Source organism: Phragmites australis, chromosome 3 (assembly GCF_958298935.1).
Source record: "Phragmites australis chromosome 3, lpPhrAust1.1, whole genome shotgun sequence".
NCBI lineage: Eukaryota > Viridiplantae > Streptophyta > Magnoliopsida > Poales > Poaceae > Phragmites > Phragmites australis.
Genome location: NC_084923.1, coordinates 1,469,777 through 1,490,646, shown reverse-complemented (window position 1 = coordinate 1,490,646; position 20,870 = coordinate 1,469,777). Strand labels below are relative to the sequence as shown.

At 44.4% G+C, this 20,870-nt stretch overlaps 1 protein-coding gene across 2 annotated transcripts; it reads left to right on the top strand.

The window, feature by feature from the left end:
* The first annotated feature begins 227 nt into the window (after nt 1–227).
* On the top strand, nt 228–19,130 carry LOC133911451 (MADS-box transcription factor 50-like). Of its 2 annotated transcripts, none has more exons than XM_062353694.1 (8): nt 228–533; nt 634–903; nt 17,359–17,437; nt 18,021–18,082; nt 18,166–18,265; nt 18,369–18,410; nt 18,513–18,560; nt 18,754–19,130. In XM_062353694.1, the coding sequence occupies exons 2-8, from the start codon at nt 722–724 to the stop codon at nt 18,934–18,936; spliced, it is 696 nt and encodes a 231-aa protein (XP_062209678.1). In that variant the 5' UTR covers nt 228–533; nt 634–721; the 3' UTR covers nt 18,937–19,130. The 2 variants fall into 2 exon arrangements, with proteins under 2 accessions (XP_062209678.1, XP_062209679.1); XM_062353695.1 differs by having other exon boundaries at nt 239–533; nt 18,513–18,554.
* The last annotated feature ends 1,740 nt before the right edge of the window (nt 19,131–20,870 follow it).

The following is a 20,870-nucleotide window of genomic DNA, read 5'->3' as shown; positions in this document are numbered from 1 at the left end:
ATAAATATACAAATATCCGTTGATGCTCCGCGCGACCGTCGTCCCCCCTCCATTCCATTCCTCCCGGTCTCTCACACGTCGTGTAAATAGCGACCTGTTACGGGGGCTTACACGCAAAAGTGGCATCAGGCATCATCAGCTTTAATGCCCCCGGCGGCACCTTCCCGAAAAGAGACAGACAGTGCGCATCCAGCCAATGGCGGGGGCGATAGTTTTCCTCGGATGGGAAATGCGGGCTCGCTTTCGCCCCCTTCCTCTCGGCTCTCCCACCTGTCGCCCGCCTGCACATAAAACGGCAGCGGGCACCCCTCCTCTCCTTTCCGTTTCCCTTGCCTCTCCCGCCGGCCCCCACCTCGCTCGCTCGTAACAACAGGCGCGTCACGGCAACAACACGGCGGCAGGGACGGAAAAGGAAAGCCGAGGAGAGGAGAGAAGGAGAGAAAGAGGGCGGGCGGGCGGGGAGCAGCGGCTACGGCCAAACCCTACGCGGCCCCTTGTATCTCCTCCCACCATCTCCCCCCTTGCCATTTTTGGTGAGTCTCCTTTTCCCCCCAGATCCCATTTGCGTTTTCCACTTTTTGCCTCACCCGCCGCCCCAATTCGGATAATAAAACCTTCGTTCTGTCCTCCCAGCCGCGCGAGCCGTCGGCAGTGGATCGGAGAGGAGGACGGAGGAGTTGGTTTCCGGCTGCTGCGATTGGAGGAAGCGGGTGGTTCCAAGATGGTACGGGGGAAGACGCAGATGAAGCGGATAGAGAACCCGACCAGCCGGCAGGTGACCTTCTCCAAGCGCCGCAACGGGCTGCTAAAGAAGGCCTTCGAGCTCTCCGTCCTCTGCGACGCCGAGGTTGCCCTCGTCGTCTTCTCCCCGCGCGGCAAGCTCTACGAGTTCGCCAGCGGCAGGTACCCGCCCCCACCCATCCATGTCCGTTTCGGTCTTTCTTTAGCCAACCAAACTTTTGGTAGTAATCCGGTTGTTGATTTGCTGGAGTTGAATGGATTAGTTTTAGTCTTTCTAGGGAGAGAAAGCCTGCAAAATCCGATGGCTCCTTGCGCCAACTCTTGTAGCAAGTAACTGCGTGACCTCTCCTCTTGTGGCCCGTGGGGGACGAACACGGAACATCTGTACTGTGCAGATGTCTCCCCACCATTCTATCCTTTCTCTCCATTGGCCGGTTTGAATCTTGCCTTGGTTTCGCCACGGACTGCGTTTTAATTTTCCTTGCTGATCCTCGCTACGGCTTGCACTGATCTTTTGCGTGGTTTCAGGCCCAAAGGACAGTTAGTACATGTAGGCAGCTCATTTCCCTGATAAAAAAAACTAATAGACGCAGCCAATAGGGAAATTTGGGCTAAAAAGATGGCAAATGTATGCTACACGGCGATAGACATCAGTCTACAATGGGCCAAGAACGCACTAAATGCACTGTTCCCTCGACATGTACCGTTTCTTTTTTTGTTTGGACTAATTAATCCCATTTTAGTTAAACCGTGGAGCGTTTTGAGGTTGTTTGTAATGTAATCGGCCTTGCCTGTAGTACGGATGGCCTTCTGTGAGTTCGTATGCGGTGTAGAGGCAAAACCAACGCATGCGATATTGTGTAATATGCCTTTACTGTATATGTAGTTCAGTTTTCATGGTATATTTAATCAGTAGATATTCTTGATTTCACATCTCATAGCAGCCTAGCTTAATTAATCAGTACTCTCTTGTTTGCCAGTGATTATAGTTGCATCCACATTTTAGTAGATTTTGGCGTTACCAATTTCTTGGTTTGCATTATGATGATTGAACCAATGCTAGTTCAGTACTCTGTTGTCTCCATTGGTTCAATCATCATAATGAACCAATGCTAGTTTATTGCTACGATATCATTAGTTTGGCATTTTCATTATTCAGCTCGTGTCCTAAAAGTCCAGACCACGAAAAGAAAACTGAAGTTTGAAGCCGGCAAGGATTGAGGCCTGCCATTATATAGGCAACTGATAGTGTCATTTGGATTTGGGGGCCAATGGGAATGGTTAAGGACGGGGCAGTATTATGATGAACAAAGATTGATGGAGAGGACCCGTGTCTAGAAAAAACACCAAGCTAGAGTATCGTAGTACAATTAGGAAAAAAAACATATTGCCAAACTAATGATAAGCTTGCTAGATTGCTTCAATGTGGTCTTTAACAGGAAATTGATCAAATTTCCGTTCACTTTGTTCACTAAAGATCACTAAATCATAATTATGTTTCTTGTGTTATATCTTTGATTGGTAGCACACTAAAATACTACACTTACAAATGAATTCATGTAATTCATGGGTCCATAACTATTCACTTTCTTAATGCAAGTTATTCGACTTGAAATGACTTAGCTAAGTAGAAAGACAATATTGCAATTCGTTGTTCTTTTAAGTTGGCCTCGCTCAAAAGTTTGGAATACTTGAAAATACTATATTTCGTTTCTCCATTTTGGGTTTACACTAACTTTATTTATTCGCTTAAAAAATATAATGTAGATAATCTTGCTTACATAATCAGTACCAAGGGTCCATTTGGCAGGGATTCTAAATTCTGTTTCTCTCAAGAAACAGGAGAAACCTTGCCAAAACCGGGAGAAATGTATCTGTTTTTTGTACTAGCAAGAGAATCGCCCAAAATAATGTTTCTCACTTGATCACCCTCTCACATACACTCTTTAAGAAATCAAAATCAACCAAACTATCCAAACGATTGCAAAATTGATTTTGGTACTCCAGACTTCCAAGGAGAAATAAAATCAGAATAAGAAATTGGAGAATCCAAAACCCTGCCAAACGGAGACTAAAAATAAATACTAGGGGAATATCACTTCCGATTTCAAGCATGTGATAATATCATAATATACTCTACTTCTTTTCCATATGACATAGAAAGAGATCTTCTCCTTACCGGAATTGATATGATACAAATGTAGATACAAGGCCTATAATTATTACTACAAAGACAGGTGCAAAGTTGCCAGAATCTCGATTCGACTCTTGACATCTTACAGCTTTACTATCCTGAACTTAATGGATCGATTCGATTCTATCATTGTTTTTTTCTTTGGTTGTTAATGCAACCTACGTGCTATCCTTACTAGTTATACTGACCCTAACTTATTATAAATAGTTAGTTGCATATGTTCTTTCAACTGTAAAGTTTAACCTTCTATCCATTAACATCTACTTGCATAAGTTTCATATTTTCTTTCAACTGTAAGGTTTCAACTTGTTTAAGTTGAAAAGCACATGTGTTGCTGTCTGCAATAATAGTGTTGAGTAGCAAAAAAAAATTCTCGACATTGAGAATAAATTTTACGTATCAGATGTTTGAGGGAACTATAAAGCAATCATCGGCCGGTTCTTGTGATGCCTTCCTTCATCCAACATTGAAGAAATGATATGATGGTCTAGGAATAGTTAGGTGCTAATCTATGGCATCGAAGACTAATCCAACGGTTCACATTGCTCAACCTCGACCAAAGCAACATTAACAAATAAAGTTAGAAATATAGGAATGGTATAAACAACACTAATGTCTCAATTAGATCATAATTGTAAATAAATTTTGTTAACTTACAATATTAAAAATGGCAAATGTCAACATAATTGATAGATTTAAGAAACAAATACGTTTGACAAAGTAGGGTAGGATCTTAGATCCAATGATTTTATCCTAGGAGGTGACTATTGTAGGAGTCATCCTAGGCACGACACTTCTCAAGGGAACCAACGGTCATCAACCATCATGACACCAGGACTTGGATAAAGTCCCAAAGGCACACTCTGTGTACACCCTCATTTAATTTATACCCCCTTCAAGGTGCCTTCTTTGAGAGGTGTCCTCCTCCTCTTTAGGTCCGCCCCTCCGTTAATAGGCCTAAAGAGAGAAATGTTATCGTCTAAGTCCGCATCGGAGACTACTCCAAAGGTACCCATCCAAAGCAACACCATCATTTGAAAAAAGCACCCTGAAGAACTTAGTTAACCGAGGCCATGGAACGGTCCATGTAATTTGTCCGAGAGCATGACGTAATCAAGTTAGGGTTTCAGGAGTGGAGCCTCAAAGGGAAAATACCATTTGACCCTAGGTACTGCCTCTTTGTTGGAAGACTATTGTTGTAATCTCATCCCTGTCTCCAAGGGGTCTAGCCCTAGAGGCAGCGAGACATGTAATGTTCTCCAGCCAATAAACAATCTGTCGCTTCCCTAAAAAACTTTTTAGGGCCTCCCATCTTTAGTCATTGATCCAAAAGGACTACAAATCTGTTGGTTGATCTTGTAACCACAATTTTGATCATGCCAGTCCTCTCTGATTTTATTCGAGATCCCAATTCAGACCCTAATATTTTGACCCCTCATTCTTAAAAAAAATGTTTTTTTGTGTCCACAACAGGAGAGACAGCAAGCATATGGTGTATTGTGTGGTAATGTTTTTTATAGGATCGTTAAATGATTCAGTTATACCTATACCTTGTTGTATGCTCATGCCTAACCATTGGTAGTTTGTTATGTTAATGATATGGCATGAAAAGATATTTGGTCATCCTTGCATATTTATTAGAACTAGCAGGATGCTCGTGACAAGTCACAGCAAAAATCTAACCAAACTGTAACAAGGAACCCGTGGTGGCAAAACTTTCCATTGAATTACACAACATTGATAACATTAATTGGTAGTTAAAATTGTTATTTAGATAAATTAAATAACAATGCGATAAGTGGTCAACAATTACACATAATCATTACCAAATTGGAATCAAATTACTCCATGGACATTTGACAATGTTAGATTGTTCATTACAAATTTAAACCATCATTTGAATCTATGTGGAGCATCATAAACCCCCCTTGAAGTTTCGAATATCTGCAGGCAGACAAACAATGAAGCAAGCATTGTAGCAACACCTCACCAGCCCAAGGAACGACAGGAACATTGGTCTTTTTATTTGCCTACACGTAATCAATTAGCTCACCTGCAAATGCAAAATGAAAACTAAATCCCAAATGCCGCCAAAACACCTGTCCTGAGCAAACACATGCATGCACATGAAGTGAGATAACCCAAATAAATGACTATCCTTGCCATTTATCTCCAACTAGCAACTGCACATGTGTTTCACACACGTGGAATCAATCTAGGATATAGCAATTTGAAGAAGTAAAAGAATATAGCATAACAAAAAAGGAATTTGCATACACGATGATTGAATCCAGGTGATCGTGCGACGTGGAGATGGATGGTGTTGAGGAAATGGTCATCATCAATCAACTAGGGTGACCGGCGTTGATGAGGTGAGTGCGAGCCGATGAGCGCAAGTAGCTGACACCATCCGTGGAGGTGATCAACACGTGATTGGAGTTGAGGTTGTTGCCTGCTGATCCGTGTAGGTGGTAGTAGGGACCAGAGACCATGACCGAATTTTGAAAATAGATTAAGAGAAGAGAAGAGAGCATAATCGTTGGAGATCTTGTCATAGTTTTGAAAGAGAGGAAGAAAAGGACAAACCATTGATTGCCCTTAGCCTTTGTTATGTGATGATAATTTATATTTATTTAATTTTTGAAAATAGAGTGACAGAAGAAAAGAGAGCACGCTGCAATCAAAGAAGGCGATCAAAGACAAAGCGTAGGGAGTAGGTTGATTATTAGTCGGATAATTAATTGTGACTTTCCATATTATAGGAGACAGCTCTCGCTCTGCCCCACCCCTACCTGTTGAACCCAAGCACGAGCACCCCTTCCCCGCCATCGGCAACCCGGCGAGATGGTTACCTTTCCTCCACACCGGTGTCGGCCACTCCGGTCACACCATCCATCCTCAACCCCCACGTGGTTCCATTTAGTTGGTGGTGGGGTCGTCGCCCTTCGAGGTCGAGCTGCCTGACTGGACGGTCTTCAGCTCTTCATCCATTCCACTGCTGCTTGCGGTGGACTGTTGCTGTCTTCTCAGCCGTCCTACCTGGTCGCTGCAAAAGCTAAGCAAGATTCCCCTCCGTCGCCGCAGCACCGCCAGTCGTCTCCCTTGGCAGGTCTCCTTGTCGCTGCACATCGGGCTAGGCAGTTGTGACCCCTACCTCGTGCTCTGGCTCCGACAGCTGCTTCCCAAGCCTCATGTCACACGACCGTTGTTGCTGATGGGTGGTACCAAGTCATCAACAAGAAGAAGCGGAGGGTGCGACATCCGCGTCCCCTACCGCCTCCACCTCCACGTCCGGTTCTGGTGGATCTGGTGGGCAGGTGCTTCAATTGCTTTGCCACGGATCACGTCGTGGCGGCGTTTCGGAATCCGTCACACTGCCTGAGATGCCAGCAGGAGGGCCACCAGGCCCGTCATTGCAAGAGGCCCCCCTACCCCTTTCTTGAGTCCTCATCTAGGTCGCACTTTCCTCAGGTCACACGTCCTCCTCCCCAGCCCGTCGAGGTAAGGTATGGCTGGATGCCTTAGTGTGCTCTCTCTACACCGCAAATGCTCCCATCTGACACGCTGTTGGACCAGTCGCCCACGCCGTCGGCCATGTCTTGGTCTACGGGTCGAGATTTCTCCCCACCTCTAATCTGTGCGGCGGAGTCTCCGCAATCCCACGAATTAGCTTCACCCTATCTCGACTCTGTCCATGGGCTCCCGGTTCAGCGCTCAGGTTGCTAACTATGCCTCATCCCCCAGTCGGTAGATCTGATCCATGATGAGGTGGACCTCGCCCATGCGCTTGTGGCGCTGGTGGTTGGCACTCGACCTCCGATGAGCACTGAGCAAGTGCTGTCGACTCTTCTGACCTCGTTTGATCTTGAGGTCGGCTCCTTCTTAGACCGTTGTGGCTACCTGGAGGATTTCCTTATCACTTTCTGGGACCCGAGGATTCATGATCATGTCCTTCACTCTGTCTTTCCTGCGGGGTCACTGTTTCAGCTCACCTTCAGACCTTGGACGCGTCAGTCATCCGCAACCGCGGGTTCGATGTTGTTCTGTGTTCTTCTGGAGCTAAAGGGAATTCTGGCACATGCCTGACGGCTATCCACGGCGGAGCACATTTTGAGCTCCTCCTGCTCCACCCTTGTACCGACGCTGGCCACTGTCGCCTTGGAGGACTTGGGTTGTTTTTGTGTTGTTGCTTGGTGCATCCACCCCGACCTCATCCTGGCGAAGGTGACACTGATAGTGCATGAGCCGGTGGAGTAGTACATGAAGTCAAGCCTGTTCCTGCATCCAAACGAGATCGTCCATTCCAAACAGCCCTACCTCTACTATAAGGTCATCGTTTGACTCTGGGAAGTCCAAGATTGGCGCTCACCCTCGGGATCCTCCGATGGCAGCACTCCGCCAGATACCTGGGATTCTAATGGGGATGAGTACCCCAGCTTTGATCAACATGGCCGGTTCGAGCCGTGGCCAAAACGCACAAGGTTCCCGGACCCGCCCAAGGGGGCGATGTCGTGCATGGGATGTTCGTTGGCATCGGATCGCATCTGGGTGGTCGATTGCTAGTTGCCTTCCCTAGCACTCATTGTGCAGTTTCGCTACCGTGCGAGGGAAGCGCGGGTGTTCGACAGTTTCGGCTCTGACATGGTCGCAGTCTAGGCCTACTATGTTTTGGCCGTTCAAGTGTGGGTCATTTTGCTCTACATCACGGGTTGTCTGCAAAAGCAATAGAAAAAGGGCGCTTGGTGGGTCGTGAGCCGCTCCTAGTCATGACTCTGATCAACCCCTCTCTCAAGACTCACCTCCGGTTTTCTTTGACCCCATGGGTGTCGAGGTGGCTGCTTCCTGCCTCTTCCCCCGTCGCGCGGACTCGCCAGACAGTGAGGCCTTGCTTCAACGCCCTGATGTGCTTTCGCTGCCAGTGTGAGACCCAATGGACATGGAGAGGTGCTTGGTTGTTCACAAGAAGATTGGGACCTGCGCAATTACACCGGGCCTTTTCTCCCCCCTTTTGCAGGATTCTCGGATGGCGTCAGAGGTACCAGTGTCCTGCTTGGTTGCGGCGGATCACGGGCAGTGTCCACCCCGCCCTGATTCAAATCTCATGCTGGTGTCGCGCGCTCTCCTCATCCCGTGTTCTGGTCCTGAGATTTGGGCGTCTCACACTGCTGATAAGGATGACTCTGGCGTGGGCTGGGCTGGGCCGCCTCTAGTGCCTGCGGAGGAACCGTCTTAGCCGCCTTCGCTGGCCATCCAAGTGTCCGAGGTTGCGGCACATCCGGTCGATGAAGGCCCTACCGTTGCTGGCGCGCACTCGCCCTCTAGCTGCCCTTTGTGGGCCTACGTTCATAAGCCATGCTTCCTGTTGCACCGTAGGCGTCGTGTGCATGTACAACCAGTGTCTCCATCGTTGGCGCACCCTCCTGCACCGTAGATGCCGTCATCTGCACCTTTGCACCTATTGCCCTAGCGTGCTGAGATTGAGTTCATTGCTCATGTTTCTAGGCCCTCATCTTTGGTGTTCATGACGCCACCAATTTCCAAACACCCTCGGAAGTCTCTGACAGCCGTTGTGCTCCCTTGCCGTCGGAGCCGGAGACTGGCGGATACAGGTCGCTCCTCCAAGACCCATGCGGTTCATCGGGCGCAAGCGATGCTCATGAAGAAGTTGGGAACTATAGCTGACGAGCATCGCATTGATCAGCAAGCGCAAGATGATTGCACGAGTCTATTTTGTAGACCTCTCTCTCGTGCACATGTGGGTTGCGCTTGCGGCGCTCTTTGGATGGGTCGTGCCGGATGATGAGGAGGTGCGCTCAGCCGACTTCCTCGCCGCGGTGTGCTAATTGTTCCCTGTGGCTCTTCATTACCGTGGTCGTTCCTTTGTTTGTGCCCAATGGATGCTGCAAATATTTTGGATTGAAATGTTCGTGGTCTTAATGGGCAGGTGTATCGTGACTCCGTGCGTGAGGTCGTGGCCGATGCTAGCCCTGACATTGTTTGTTTACAAGAGACGAAGCTAGCAGACATTTCTACCAGAATAGTTCTATCGACTCTTGGATCTGAGTTTGATTGACATGTTGCGCTGCCGGTGGTTGGGTCACGTGGGGGTGTCTTGTTGGCCTGGAAGGGTCGTGTCTGCACCCACATTTCTTCTAGGATCGACTCCTACTCTGTTTCAGTTTAGCTTGAAAATGTAGATGGACGGCGATGGTTGATCACGAGTGTTTATGGCCCGCAGTTGGATGCGGAGAAGTTCCTCTTCATGTAGGAGCTGCGCAACATTCGTGCGACTTGTGAGGGCCCGTGGAGAGTCCTTGAGGACTTCAACCTGATTTTACAGGTCTGTTGATAAGAACAACTCTAACGTCGACCGTGCAACGATGGCTGGTTTACGTCGTTTCCTTAACGACCTCGAACTGCTTGAGATTGAGCTTTTGGGCAGACATTTTACCTGGTCCAATGAGTGAACATTGTCGACTCTAGTTCATCTCGACTATGTCTTCTGCACGGTTGATTGGGAGGATCTCTTCCCGGACTGCCTCCTCTAGAGCTCAGTTGTTGGGATTTGAGACCATTGTCCTCTTCATTTCGGGCTCAAAAACAATTTCGGTGGCAAACCGCGCTTTCGGTTTGAGGGTTTCTAGCCTCGTGTTGATGGTTTCATGGACATGGTGATCCAGGCTTAGGAGACCCCGGTAGAGGCCATCTGCCCAATCCAGCGCCTCGCCCTGAAGTTTAATGGTCTAACTAGGAGCTTATAGGCTTGGAGCCAGTGCAAGATCAGAAACGTGAGATTACAACTAAACCTCGCACAGGAGCTGCTGCACCAGTTGGAGATTGCTCAGGATGGTCATGGGCTATCATGCTTGGAGGCCTGGCTGCGTTGTTAGATCAAGAAGTATTGCCTCGCCCTTGCTTCCCTTCAGTGCACCATCGCACGCTCCCGATCGCATATATCTTGGCTAAGTAAGGGAGATGCCAATACATCATTCTTCCACCTACATGCTAGATACCGCAAGTGGAAATGCTTCGTGGCCAGGCTTAAGATTGGAGACCGTGTTCTGACTTCTCAAGACGACAAAGCTCAAGCTATTTGGAGCTTCTACAATGAACTTTTTGGATCCACTCACCAGTGGCAGACCACTTTGAACCTGAATTCCTTTTACCCGGTTGGCTTTTTGCCAGAGGATCTAGAGATTCCATTTGGTGAGGACGAAATGTGGAATACCATTAAGCAACTGCCGCTTGAAAAAGCATCGGGCCCAGAAGGATACACGGGGAGATTCTATAAGGAGTGTTGGTTAGGGATCAAGGAAGACGTATTGGCGACTTTGCTGGCAGTGCATGGTGGGGATGGCAGGAAGCTCCACCTACTAAACTCTGCCTTCCTCATTTTGATCCCCAAATCGCCAGACGCCGAGAACGTGAGAGACTTACGACCAATTAGTTTGTTCAGCTTCACAAAAGTGGCTACCAAGCTCTTGGCCAACCGCCTGGTGCCTAGATTGCCTGCGATGGTCTCAGTTAACCAAAGCGCTTTCATCAAGGGTCATTGCATTCACGACAATTTCCTTCTGGTTCAATAAATGGCCAAATTCCTTCACAATCAAAGGTAGCCTCGCGTCCTTCTTAAGCTTGACATCACGAAGGCTTTTGACTCCATGTCTTGGTCATTCCTGTTGGAGGTGTTGGTGCACTTGGGCTTTGGCCCTCTCCAGAGACATGCTATGTATGTTGTTGGCGACCTCGTCAACACGGGTCCTCATCAACGGTTGCCTGGGCGAGGTAATCGAGCATCGTCGAGGACTCTGTCAAGGGGATCCGCTTTCTCTGATGCTCTTCAACCTAGTGATGGACTTTTTAAATGGGCTATTCATCAAGGCGGAGTAGGAGCGCTTGCTGCAGCCATTAGCAGACAGGGACATTGTCCACCGCCTCTCCATGTATGCCGACGACGTTGTGCTGTTCATCCATCCAACGTACCGGGATTTGTCGATGACCAAGGCCATTCTCTGCTATTTTGGCGCTGCTTCAGGTTTGTCTGCCAACATGCACATGAGTTCGATCATCCCCATCCAGTGCTCTGAGGACAACCTGCAACTAGCCTGTGCGGAGTTACCGTGTGCGATCACCAACTTTCCCTGCATGTACTTGGGGTTGCCGCTATTGATCCACAAGTTGCGCAAGGCCTACCTGCATTTGCTCCTCAACCGACTTGCGGACCTGCTGCTAGGCTGGAAGGTAGGGCTGTTAAACCCTGCTGGCAGAGCAACCCTGGTGTGTGCTGTGCTAACAGCGGTGCGCATATACACGCTCATGGCCTTGGATGTGCCGAAGTGGACGCTCAAGGCTATCGACAAGATTAGGAGGGTGTTTCTCTGGAAAGGCCACCGGCAGGTGCATGGGGGACATTGCGTTGTGGTCTGGAAACGCGTTTGTCGGCCGCTAGAACTTGGGGGTCTGGGCATACATGATCTTGAGCTCCTCGGTGGGTCTTTGAGGATGCGATGGCTGTGGTTGCACAAGACGCAGCCGGAGCGTTCATTGTCCACATTTTGTTTTGCAGTCCACAAGAACGTGCATGCTCTATTCGAGATTTTGTTGGTCGGAGACGGTCGATCAACGTTGTTCTGGTTCGACTGTTGGATTCAAGGTTGATCTGTGGTGGAGTTGGCGTCGGACTTGGTCCTATTTGTGTCGAAGTGGGAAATCGCTAGGCGGTCAGTCTATGACACCTTACAGAACCATGCATGTTGGTCCAGCGTATCAAGTGGTGTTGAGTAGAACACATTCTTTTAGCCCCATGTAAGATGCATGTGCATTGATTATTCCTCCTTGGCCAAGGTTGTTGGGGATTAAGTACCCCTACACATTGTACTAGCCCTTTTAGGGAGCATATGAAAAAGAATTTGTCCTCTAGAGTGAGTGCAGGATGGTAGTGATGTCGATTTCAAGGTTGTGGATTTCCTAGTTCTGGGGCCAAGGCAAAGTGATGTTGTTTTCACACAATAGTTTCACTTTGCGATTTCTATTGGAAATGTGAAGATGTAGGTGAATGTTGATATGAATAACCTTTGAGCTTTTGCAATCCAAGCTAGACAAAACAGCTCGATTCTTGATTTAGTAGACGTGAGTCCCACAAAAATGATGTGAAGTTAAGACCATACTTTACATACTATTCTTGTGGTTTTATTAGATATGATGTACACTCCTTGTAATTTATATATAAATATATGATGTCCTATAAATTTGGTTGTTGTGTTTTAGTATTCTTAATTATATAAATTAAAATTAATTATTATTTGCTTGAAGGATTTGTGGATAGAGGCTTTATAGTATGAAAAAATGTTATGCATTATAGTTTGCTCTACTGGTCTAATCTAAGATTCAAAGAATCATTCTCATGAAACTATTAGTAAAGACAAAACAAGTCTAACTTATGCTAACTATGATCAGTAGGATATTTTTGTTGTGTTACATGATTCAAGATTTTTCAATTATGAACTGGCTAAAAATTTAAAAGTGAGGAAATTATGACAAAAGCACCTCCGAAATCGCTTGTTACGGTGAAGCACATAAAATTACAAATGTGTTGAAGATGCTGACAATAAATGTTTGCCACAAGTAGTTCATTTGTGGCGGGGAATTCAATAGCCACTGGTCCATCAAGATCATGCATAAGTCACAAAGAATTTTTATCCTACATCCAACCCACATTGGTGTTGTTTTTTCAAGGTTCTTCGAGCACACACTATCATGGATCCCTTGTAAAGAGGATCAAATTTACATTTGTGAATAGCTTGATGCATTATTCCCTTGAACCTTTCTAAGAAAATGTGGCAAAGGGAAGGGGAAAAAAATCCATGAATCAAATTCATTGTCTCTACCTCGTAGGATGCTTTCGAGGTCACAGACTGGATAGCAAGGACAAAGAAGGGCACTCATTCTCAAAACTTGTATTCGTAAGTTAGGACCAAAAAGTTGGGTGATACGTACCTTATATATATTCATAGAAAGAAATTATATGAATATATATAATTTCCAGTCCTAGAATGACTATTTCCAGTCCTAAAATGAAGCATGTGTATACTAGTGGTCAATTGTTAGGATTTTGGTTGGTGAAATAAAATGCATGAGAAATTCCTTGATTTGATACCTAACTCAAAATAAAAAACGAAACTATACCAGAAGAGATCTCGACGACACTTGGCCTCCTTGAAGACTCGAATATATGTATGATAGTGAAAACAACATTGTCCTCATTGTTGATTGTAATGCTAGTCATATTCTTGTAACTTACGGCATTTATATATTCTTATATCTGGTCCCTGACAAATTGGCATGCGCCATTATGAAGTTAATGAGGACAATTATTTGTATATAAGACTTATGAAGGTGGCAAATGAGACTTTTTGTGGAATAGACAAGGTGTCAAAAGGGTAGGAGGGATAGTGCCTAGTATCTTACACTCCTAGAGCGTTGGCTAGCTCGTTTAGTTTGGGAGTCCATGGTATGCAGTGCCTCAGAGCAAACAAGACACATACCTTGGTTAGGGATTTGACTTGACATAGACGAGAAAACTTTAAGCCACAAAACTCATGCTTGCTTCTTTGCCTCAGCTATGTCCTGATGAGTAAACAAGAAAAAATATTGAGCTTTGGTGGTAACAGAATATCAAGATAGACCACGGATTTGTTGAAACCCAAAAACATAATGAACGAGTGGTGACACAATTCCTAGATGATACATCCAAGGTACATGGCACTCGAGGATTGTCAGTTATGAGGGCATTAACTTAGTTCATGAACCTTTGAGGCCATGCGCAACTAAGCTGGTGCATGAAGCACATTGCAATTTTATTATTGATGAACATCATCAGGCATATGCACTTTGAGACCTTATGAGGCTATGTTCCTGGAGATTAGGAGCTTTGATACACTATTGAGATGAAATATTTTGCCTAGCTGCATGTTTGCTGAAATTCTGGATGATAAATAGACTGTGCTAGGGATTCACATATTCGCTTGCGAACCCACATTTTACTCAAGTGACCTAGAATATCAACCAGGGCAATAGATTTTGTGATTTGTACCAACATATATATTATGATAGATATTAGTAGGCAGAGTAAGAACTATTGCAAACCATGTCAATGTTCAAAAGTAATGTGTATTTGGAATTAGAGAATTGGTTAAGGAATTTACTCCTAACATTCTGTTATGATTTCTGGTAGAACTGGAAAGCATGTTGGAGACTCCAATTATGGATATCGAAACATGATACAAGTATATATTAATTTGGTTGGCACATATTGATACGTAATAAATTATTCATGCAATTTAAATAAATTATATTATGTAGCTTCCCCAAAAACAACACCATATAGCACCAATCCTAATGTTTCAAACCCCATACAACACTAGCTATTCTGTTTTTGCCCATTCAACACCACCAAAAAAATATTGACATCTTCACTTATTTGCTCCTATAGTTTTATGTACCACGCTAAGCTATGATTAGCAATCGTGTTTTTCACATTGGTTTTTTTAAAGAAACAAGGAATCTACTTCTTTTAACAAGGCTATAGCCTTAATTCCACGATGACATTGAGATTACACTAGTTTTGGTTACCTTATGTAAGATTATCTTAATATGCTCTAATAATTAACTGGCCATTTTTGTTCCAAGACTCATGTGACCACTGGTTCTTTTTTTTTATGCTAGCATTTCTAGAACGGCATTTAAAATTGAATAATAATGTTGGGCTACTATATTCGCAGAAAGAAAGTTGAATCTTTACGGTGCAAAACTAGTCAGTGTTCTTTGGTCTTGTCATTGAATCTATATCTCGTAGACAATCTTGTGGTTTTTTATATAAATATAGTGCCTATCTTTCAAAAACATGAGAATACATAACAGGATTTATATATCTTTGATTTAAGGAAGATGAGGGGGAATTTTAACCCATGATGCCAACCACAACAGCGTTGTGCTGCACATGGGTGCCCTCCGTTAATAAATAGCTTCTAGGCCAAAGCTGCTATTAGGACTAACTATCCAAATTGTTGGCCTCTCAACTCATGGGAAACCAAAGCTGTTCTACACAACTTTTGTTGCATCCCTTATGTGGCCAACTGGCCACAAAAACAATGGTGGTGATGAGCCCTTACAATTGGAACAAACTTCAAGGCATGTTATTGTTATAGTACTAGATGCTCCACCTTATTGGCAGGTTAAATAAATAAAGATATTTTAGTTTCAAGACAAATACCTCTGATGTCTTGGATTGTTGGCTCTACGAAGCCAAAGTACCATAGGTTTAATTCGTGTGGAATAGAATAATAGAAATCAGGTCACGCCCAAACAAACATCTTGTAATATGCAATGTTCAATGAGTCAAGGATAATTATATATCATGTGCACTGAAGTTTCAAGCGATTCAACCGTTCAATAGACCATGAATAAAATCCTACCATCACTACCACATATCATGCTCTCAAAGATGGTTTTAAAGCATATCATGGACGGGAAATGAAGTTGTCCTTGCGAAAGTAACCATCCGTCTGTAATATTACATAGCACAACCGCTTGTGATATTATTTTTTTTTAAAAATAATATTTTCAATGTATGAAAGTTAAAAAAATATCATTTTGCACCTGAGGCACCTCGCGGTTTTCAATAAGTCACAAGTCACGTGATTTTTCGCGGGAAATACGCATGCGTGCGGTTTGTAGGTGTCGAAACCGTGACCTCATGCCTCGCGCATAGCTTCCTTACCATCTCACATGTACATCATTGCTAATAGCAATGAATATTTCATCCTTTTGACCCTTGTTCAAAATTTTGGACAACTATTTGGGCATCTAAATAACTTTAAATGAAAAAGTTATAAACTACAAAGTTATAAATCTTGTCAAAAACTACAATTTTCATATAAAAAGTTTCTTCATCTGACTTCGTATGAATATTTTATGAATTTTCAAATATATACTATAGACAAATATTTATAAAAAGATATTTGTGTTGTTGAACGACACAGGCAGATATTTATAAAAAACAGTTTTACCAAATTCAAGAAACCGTTTGTGTCTAGGAGCCGTCAACACACATACGGCCTTTTACTAAAACCGTCTCATAAACATGTGGGAATATCACAAGTATGTTTTCCTGTCAACCGTCTGTGCGTAATTTATCAAAACAGCTTTTAAGTAACCGTCAGTGATGTTGTGTTTGCTATTGTTGTTTCTGTGGTAGTGCATTTACTAGTAATTATTTCTTTTTTCAGAGTCGTGTGGCTTTACACTAAGAGATTTTTTTTATGGACATTCAATTGGATCATGGTCTAGGGTACCACTTTCTTGAATTTAACTCTTCTCAGCTGAAGTGGGTCATCTCCCCCTCAAATTCTACCAACCTCTGCTGCTAGCAAACTTTAACAAAATAACTGTTGGAACATGACCAGACAATTGTAACTCATGTTCCTTCTTCAATTACTTTCCACACTGCTAAACTTTTTTGTTACTATTTCACTGTTTTTCTCATTTTCCCCTCATTTGATCACAAATGGCATTCCCATGAACAATAATACCAATATGTTTCTTGCTAATTCCTGGTTAATTAGTCTGCAATATTTCACTGACCAAGTAGATTATCCAATCTGTCATTGTGCAAAATACCGAACCAATACAATAGAGTAAATGGGCTAAAATGTAAATTCTATTTGGCCAATTTCTGTACTTATGAATGGGCTAAGTAGTAAATTTTCCTGCAGTTTTCAATCAAGAAATCCAAAGATCTAGTGCTATCCGGTCTTGTTTTCTTCTCATGAGTGGGCTAAGATTCTTTTTGAGTTCCAAACGGAGAAACCCTATTTAGAAACATTATCAAGTCTTACATTGTAGTCAGGAATCATGGCAGGGCCTACTGTAGAACTACCATTTTGTCTGCAGCCTTTCGAACAATTGGACTTTATCTTATCAGGCAAATGGATAGGTCACACATGGCTGTGAAAAAAAGGCAGAAGATTAAGTAACCTAACATGTAATATTCACTTAAACGAAATGCTGAGGAGTGAGAAGTTCCTTTAACTAGTACTATCAAATTGCTTCCATATCCACAAGCCCGGTTCCAATATTGACACGAGGCTAGCCAACTAAGCATGTGTTATAGCTTTGATGTAAAGAGCTCTGGCATAGACCGGTGGCAAACATGTAACAGGCATGGAGAAAAGAGCGTAAGACATCATAACTGGCAATTTTAATCCATGTTTGCATGCTTTATATTTCTGAATCCATGTTTTTCCATGGGATACACCAACTATTCTGAATGTTCTGCGATACATCTAATATTTCGCGGTTCTCAAAATAAATCAGCACTATTCTAAGTTTTGACACAATTTTTACTAACTCTATCTTCATTGCAGTGTGCCGAAAACAATTGAACGTTATAAAACATACGCAAAGGACAATGTCAGGAGCAAGACAGTACATCAAGATATAGAGGTGACAGCACTCAATATGACCATTCTGCTCGATAGACATGACTATATTCCTTGTTATAGTTGGCGTACTATTGTGTCTAATTCCAATTTACTAATGTTCATATTTCATCAGGAATTTTTGTCTATTCAGCGGATCCATATGCTACTTAGCATTAACGACCCTCTGTTCTCAATTGCTCAATGTGCTTTTGTTGAATGTCCATTTCCCAGTGGACGATGCTTCTGCTGAAACGGTGAAACCTGAAAGCACAATTCTTTCCTGGACTGAAGCAATGACGGGGTTCAATTAATACAGCTAGAAAATAGATCATGCGATGCCTAAATGACAAGACCTTGCATGAAAACAATGTAGCAGTTGGAGAATTCTTGAGGAATATTCAGTATATTTAAAGCTTAAAACTATGCTAAATGTGTTTTGTAAAGAATTCAGTTCAACTGTAACCTAGAAGGCTGTGCGTGATTCTTGTCTGGTTCTGTTGGTTTAACCACAATGAATCACTCTATTGATGGTAATAGCAATATAGCATATGATATTTTTAATTTTGAGGGGGGTGACTTCTAAGATTATCTTATCTGAATTGCAGCAAGTAAAAGCTGATGCTGAGGACCTAGCGAAGAAACTTGAAGCTCTTGAAGCTTATAAAAGGTAATTAATTGTATTAGCTCTCAAAATACTGCTGCCCCTTTATACCAGCAAGAACTAAAGAACTGATTTTTGTTGAGATGCAGAAAACTTTTGGGTGAGAAGTTGGAAGAATGCTCAATTGAAGAACTGCACAGCCTGGAAGTGAAACTTGAAAAGAGCCTCCATAGCATCAGGGGAAGAAAGGTTAGCTATTTTCCATGTCACGAGTCTAGGTATGTTTTGCGAGAACGAAGCTGCCTATGTACGCACACAAGCTTACAGCTTTACATGTTATCTTACATGCCAGACTCAGCTGCTGGAAGCGCAAGTCAATAAGCTGAGAGAGAAGGTACCTCAATTCTTGTCAACTTCTTGTCCCACGATAACCTGAAACATCAGAGCAGTTAGTTCCTAACTTTGTGTTGTTTATTTCTTGCACAACATCGATCAGGAGATGACCTTGCGCAAGAGCAATGAAGATTTACGTGAAAAGGTAACGGTAATGAAACATTTCCTGCCATGAAAACGCTGCCGGTTTGAATGGGGCGACCAACTTAGCATTAGACACTTATTATACTGCTTACCCCTCCTGTAATATCTTATGTGCATGGCAACCTGGAGTTCTCAAAGTACCATATTTGTAACATCAGGATGCATATGATATATGTTGCTCTTGATCATTATTTGTGCAGTGCAAGAATCAGCCTCTGTTGTTGACTCCTGCGCCGGCAGTCATCACCGTGGAAGATGATCACACGGACCAGAACGACGACGGCATGGATGTGGAAACGGAGCTGTATATAGGACTACCTGGCAGAGAGAATCGCTCCAACAAGGCCATAGCAGTTAGTCCGGGTCAGGCTAACCATGCTTAAGAAACAGGCGGGGAATAATCTAGATCTCTGGTGTGGAAATGTAAGCCAAGTAATGAAGCCCTATTAAATCAATCGCATTGTATTTAACAGACCTGTGTTTTCCATGGATGCAAATGCAACAAACATCTGACAGAAATACCATGTAGTTGCTGCCGATACCTTCGTTCAGTCGAAATCTAAAGTATACACCTGCTCGTGTTCATGAAAATGCCGGTGTGCTGGGACTTGCAGCTGCTGCTTCGGAAGAGGACGAAGACGAATGGTTTATGAAGGCATGCCCGAGGGTACGAGACTGATTTTGTTTGGATGCGCGGCTCCCTAGTATGCGTCGCCGGTATTGATTGGGGCAACGTTTGGATCTTGTGGAAGTCATCGATCGATGCTGGTTTAATTCGCTTTCTGGGGCTCGACGTGTCGACCGGTTAGAGGGGGAGGAAGGCGAGGCGACTTCTGGAGCTATCTGTGAAGACGATTGAGAGATGTGCTTAAGTTTCATTAAGAGCCGAACCGACATATACAGTACAGAGAGCATGCGGTGTACGACGATTACATGTTAAGAACAAAGCTAACAAGCAAGAAAACGGCAGCTCCTAAAGATAGAAATCAATCCAAATAAATTAGGGAAGTTGTGATCCCTGAAGGCCTTGCTGTGTGCGAGAGTCTTGGCCATGCACCATGCCGTGTATGGTACTTCTCGCCTAACACCCCTCTTGCCCTGTAGTTGGAACAGGAGCGGGGTGAACGTTCAAGTTGTTACAGAACTCCTTGAAGACGGAGTAGGGAGGCTTTTCATGAAAATGTCGGCATACTGTGAATTCGTCAGCACATGTAGGACATGAACCTCATCGAGAGCAACGTGTTTCCGAAAAAATGTAAATCAATCTCGACATGCTTCGTCCGTTGATGTTGGGGACTGATCTGGAGATAAACCGTGCTAACGTTATCACAAAAGACAATAATGGCACGCTGCAGTGGTCGATGAAGCTCGATGAGTAGTTAACGAAGCCAACAGGACTCGGCTACAGCATTCGCAATAGCACAATACTCCACTTCTGCACTAGAGCGGGAGACCGTCTGTTGACGCTTGGAAGACCATGAGATGAGATTGTCACCGAGGAAGACGCCATAGCTAGAGGTGGACTTCTGGGTGTCTAGGCAGCCGGCCCAATCCGCGTCAGTGTACACGGTCAACAATGTCAGTGAAGTCCGATGAAGCTGTAGGCCATGATCAACTCTCCCCTTTAGATAACGGAGAATCTGCTTCAGGAGATTGGCATGCGGCTCACGCGGATCATGCATGTGAAGACAAGCATGTTGGATCGCGTATGCGATGTCAGGACGGGTAAAAGACAATTACTAGAGAGCGCTGGCAATGCTCCCGTAGTCGGTGGCATTGGCCACAGGTGCGCCATCTGCAAGAATCTTGGTACTGGTGTCGACGGGTGTGTTGCATGGATTGCAATTATTCATGCTAGCACGAGCCAAGATGTCCTCAGTGTATTGACCCTGCGAGAGGAAGAAGCTGGTGGCGGTGTGTTGCACAGAGACTCTGAGGAAGAAGTGCAACTCGCCAGAGTCCTTGAGTGAGAATTTGTGGTGAAGCAAGGCGATCACTTGCCGCCGCAAGGATGAGAATGAAGTCGTGGGGACGATGTCGTCGACATACAACAGGAGGTAGACGGTGTCGTTGCCGTGGTGGTAGACGAAAAGGAAGGATCCGCCTTGGACGCTGAGAATCCCAAGGACAAAAGGCATGTCACGAAGAGACTGAACCAGGCCCGTGGAGCCTTCTTGAGGCCGTACAGGGACCACTTGAGGCAACAGACGTGCGTACTGCGTGTCGGATCGACGAAGCCAGACGGTTGTTGACAGTAGACCGTCTCGACGAGTGTGCCATTGAGGAAAGTGTTGTTGATGTTGAGTTGGTTTACAGG

What these genes read in the sequence shown, in the direction of transcription:
- LOC133911451 (XM_062353694.1), top strand. Translation starts at nt 722, where the DNA reads ATGGTACGGGGGAAGACGCAGATGAAGCGGATAGAGAACCCGACCAGC. An exon ending in CAGTACATCAAGATATAGAG is followed by an intron (nt 17,438 to 18,020) that starts GTGACAGCACTC and finishes TCTGAATTGCAG; the next exon opens with CAAGTAAAAGCTGATGCTGA. An exon ending in TCAATAAGCTGAGAGAGAAG is followed by an intron (nt 18,411 to 18,512) that starts GTACCTCAATTC and finishes AACATCGATCAG; the next exon opens with GAGATGACCTTGCGCAAGAG.